General features: G+C 45.3%; 1 protein-coding gene across 2 annotated transcripts in view; it reads right to left on the minus strand.

The window, feature by feature from the left end:
• Nucleotides 1-3,290, minus strand: part of afmid (arylformamidase) — a 35,845-nt gene extending 32,555 nt beyond the window's left edge. Inside the window, exon 1 of one of the 2 annotated variants that reach the window (XM_034188758.1) lies at nucleotides 3,089-3,290. Coding sequence is in view for 1 of the 2 variants with exons in the window: in XM_034188757.1 (XP_034044648.1) it covers nucleotides 2,999-3,028 (30 nt within the window). In the remaining variant the exon portion in view is untranslated. Of the gene's footprint in view, nucleotides 1-2,998 lie in introns of both variants that reach the window. The other variant, XM_034188757.1, reaches the window with a different exon arrangement.
• Nucleotides 3,291-4,075: the final 785 nt, after the last annotated feature.

Genomic DNA, 4,075 nt, shown 5'->3' on the forward strand with positions numbered 1-4,075 from the left:
TATTGGCAGGAACTGTTATGTGTCGGACGCAGCTCGGAGAACCGACCAGCGTTTGAAGGACCCAGTATGAAATAAGCAGAGCACGGTACAAAGGCTAACTGAATTTAATACATAACAGTGATCATAATAATAAAAAGTGCGGTCTGGCGTGGTGCGCTCCCAGCAGCGCTAATGGTCCGGAGCCAGAAGCTGTTTCGGACCCAAGGACCCCGCCGACACCCCCCAGGTGGCCGCAACAACCGAGTCTGTGAAAGAAGGAACCATTATGTGAGTCCACACTCTACACACAGAACACTTAAAGGTGTACAAACAGCAAACACTTCCTGGCTTGATTACTGATCAGCTTCCAACCTGCAGGCATGGAACATCCCGTTCACAAATCACCACCGCAGTGGAAGCTGATACATGACTAACATACAGCTCAATACAATAAGGTGTGGGGGGACACCACATTTACTGACTGTATAACTGTTAGTCACAAAATCCAACGTACCTCAGGAAGTGTGCTGACGAGCGTGAGACCTCACCCTCTCCTCTTTCACAGACCGTGCATCAAACCTGGACATTCTCAGCGTCCGCTGCTGATGAGATGGCTCCCAAGACGACGATCTCACCCGTCTGGTCACAAGGTCGAGTCTCTGGCAAATGCACACTGTGCACTTCAGTCTTAAATGCCAACATACTCCAATCCCTCCAGATGCACCTCAGCTGTGAGTCCTGACGAGTCGCAGGTGATCAGGGTGAAGTCCTAACAGCCTCAGCAACACAGCCACTCAGTCCCAAATGCATGCCACCTGGGAGGAAACACAAAAGGCAAACAAACCAGCAGCCAGGCCCCCCCAGCCATACAACAGGAACTGGTACACGCTGTCGTATACGCCGGTCCAGAGCATCCCAAACATGCTCAATGGGTGACATCTCCGGTGAGTATGCTGGCCATGCAATAACTGGAACATTTTCAGCTTCCAAGAATTGTGTACAGATCCTTGCAACATGGGGCCGTGCATTATCCTGCTGCAACATGAGGTGATGTTCTTGGATGTATGGCACAACAATGGGCCTCAGGATCTTGTCACGGTATCTCTGTGCATTCAAAATGCCATCAATAGAATGCACCTGTGTTCTTCATCCATAACAGACGCCTGCCCATACCATAACCCCACCGCCACCATGGGCCACTCGATCCACAACATTGACATCAGAAAACCGCTCACCCACACGACGCCACACACGCTGTCTGCCATCTGCCCTGAACAGTGTGAACCGGGATTCATCCGTGAAGAGAACACCTCTCCAACGTGCCAACGTCAGCGAATGTGAGCATTTGCCCACTCAAGTCGGTTACGACGACGAACTGGAGTCAGGTCGAGACCCCGATGAGGACGACGAGCATGCAGATGAGCTTCCCTGAGACGGTTTCTGACAGTTTGTGCAGAAATTCTTTGGTTATGCAAACCGATTGTTTCAGCAGCTGTCCGAGTGGCTGGTCTCAGACGATCTTGGAGGTGAACATGCTGGATGTGGAGGTCCTGGGCTGGTGTGGTTACATGTGGTCTGCGGTTGTGAGGCTGGTTGGATGTACTGCCAAATTCTCTGAAACGCCTTTGGAGACGGCTTATGGTAGAGAAATCAACATTCAATACACGAGCAACAGCTCTGGTTAACATTCCTGCTGTCAGCATGCCAATTGCACGCTCCCTCAAATCTTGCAACATCTGTGGCATTGTGCTGTGTGATAAAACTGCACCTTTCAGAGTGGCCTTTTATTGTGGGCAGTCTAAGGCACACCTGTGCACTAATCATGGTGTCTAATCAGCATCTTGATATGGCACACCTGTGAGGTGGGATGGATTATCTCAGCAAAGGAGAAGTGCTCACTATCACAGATTTAGACTGGTTTGTGAACAATATTTGAGGGAAATGGTGATATTGTGTATGTGGAAAAAGTTTTAGATCTTTGAGTTCATCTCATACAAAATGGGAGCAAAATCAAAAGTGTTGCGTTTATATTTTTGTTGAGTGCATATTAATACTTATCACACATTTTCATTCTCCGTGGCCCAAAATGAGTAAAGTTTGACCATCTTTATTTCAGAAGCATTTTGGCTGTAGATCAGTGTAACTGGAGCCAAAACCTCATTCATTTCATTCAATGCAAATTGCAGATATGTACAGAGTCTGTGTTAATCTGTCTGTTTATTCTGCTTTTACAAATAAACTCAATAAGTCAATGATATTTAATGGCTATGGGGCCATTACTGTAGCAAAAGTATTAGCAAATGTAACGCAATCTGCACTGAACGAAACGCACGAGGTGTCGGCTCCGATAAACGTTCATTTATAGATACTGCATGCAAATTAAACTGTGTGAGTCCCCGTCTGTGATTGGTGGATGGTCTCAGGGGCGGAAACAAAGCAGAAAGTTTTTTTTTATGCTGTGTGTATGTGTCCAGGATAAATTACACACTGTTGCATCGTTGACTTGGAAAATTGTCTCGTCTTTTCCAGCCTGACATTTGTCTTTTGGACATTTATGGGGCCATTATTGTAGGAAAAGTATTTTTAAATGTGTATTTTGATCTCTTTGAGGGACCAGCCAGCCTCAAAACGACAGCGATGAGCGATGTCATTGGTGCTTGCGCCATCTGGTGGAGGCACACAGACAAAGCCTCCACACACACACACACACACACACACACACCGCTGCACGCATTTGCGGCAGAACTGTAGCAAAAGTCACGTGTAAGAACACATCCGTTTACACACACACACACACACACACAGAGATCAAAATACGCATTTGCAAATACTTTTGCTACAATAATGGCCACATACAAAACCACATAAACAAAACCACACACACCCCACAGAATGCCACATATGAGAAACCCCATGATCCTTAAGAAACGGTTCCATTCAGCCTATTAATATGCCACTTTATATATATAAGCAACATTATTTTGCTGTATAAAGATGAAGATCAAAGTCAAGTTCTTACATCTCTGCTCATTTCAGTCCAGTGCGACATTTTCCTTTAACGTTACAGAAAGTTTTGGTTAAAGGCAGCAAACAGAAGTGAAGCTCTGACCTTTGGTCGCACGATGTGGGCGGAAACTCCCACGTTCCTGAACGCCTCTTTTTTTCTGGCTTCTTCTCCCTTTTCCTTTCAGTAAAATGCTCCCCAGGAGGCGAAACCCCTCCGATGTGATGATGACTGTGATTTTAATTCCAGCCTCCTCTACACACTGAAACAAAAGCTGCAGCTCGAGGAGCTCCTGTCAACGTCTCACTGATCCTGCTCAGAGTGACGCTCTAACCGGACAACAACACAGAATGTGTCTCTTTGTCCCAGATTGATCTCTTTCAGTGCAGCTTCTTGTTCCAAGTTAACACCCAAGTCTTTCATCTCCAACTGTAAATGGTCATCAAAACATTCCAGTCGTATTTTTCTGAACTCTTCAGCATCAAACTCCATCGTGTCAATGTTTACAATGTGTTTGAGCAATAACAGGTGAAGTTGCTCATAAACTTTAAGTCTCTTATATATTTATTACGGCCACTCTTAAAACTCCAGTTAACTTTATAATTTTATTACTGGTAAATTTCAGAATTGGTTTAGATGAGATATACTGCACTTTCCAAAGTTTCTTGTGCAATATAAAGGGATCTGGGAACTACTTTTTGCGCAGGAATTCATGAAGCACGTCGGCCGCGGGCGCGTACTAACACAGAATACACAGAAACCGGAGAGTTGTTCAGCCAAAACGAGAGCGTACACTTTTAGCTTGTCATAAGCTAAGCTAGTGGCGCTCGTGAGAGTGTGGTCGCGGCCATTTTTCTTCTTCTAACAAAAGTCCAGCAGGCGGTACGCTGTCGATTGTAAGGCTGCCCCCTACAGGAGAAGAGGTTTTTCACAGAATGGTTGTGTGTTCGTCCCCTGACTTTTTAAAAAAGAAAACTAGCTGTAAAAGTGATGATTTGTATGCACAATAATCCTCATACTTAGTTTGTCTGATTATTTACGTCCTTATAAAAATGTCTGTATGTGAGATCAGAGCAATGTGATCAGGTTCAG

The sequence above is a fragment of the Thalassophryne amazonica genome, chromosome 15 (genome assembly GCF_902500255.1).
Source record: "Thalassophryne amazonica chromosome 15, fThaAma1.1, whole genome shotgun sequence".
Taxonomy (NCBI): domain Eukaryota; kingdom Metazoa; phylum Chordata; class Actinopteri; order Batrachoidiformes; family Batrachoididae; genus Thalassophryne; species Thalassophryne amazonica.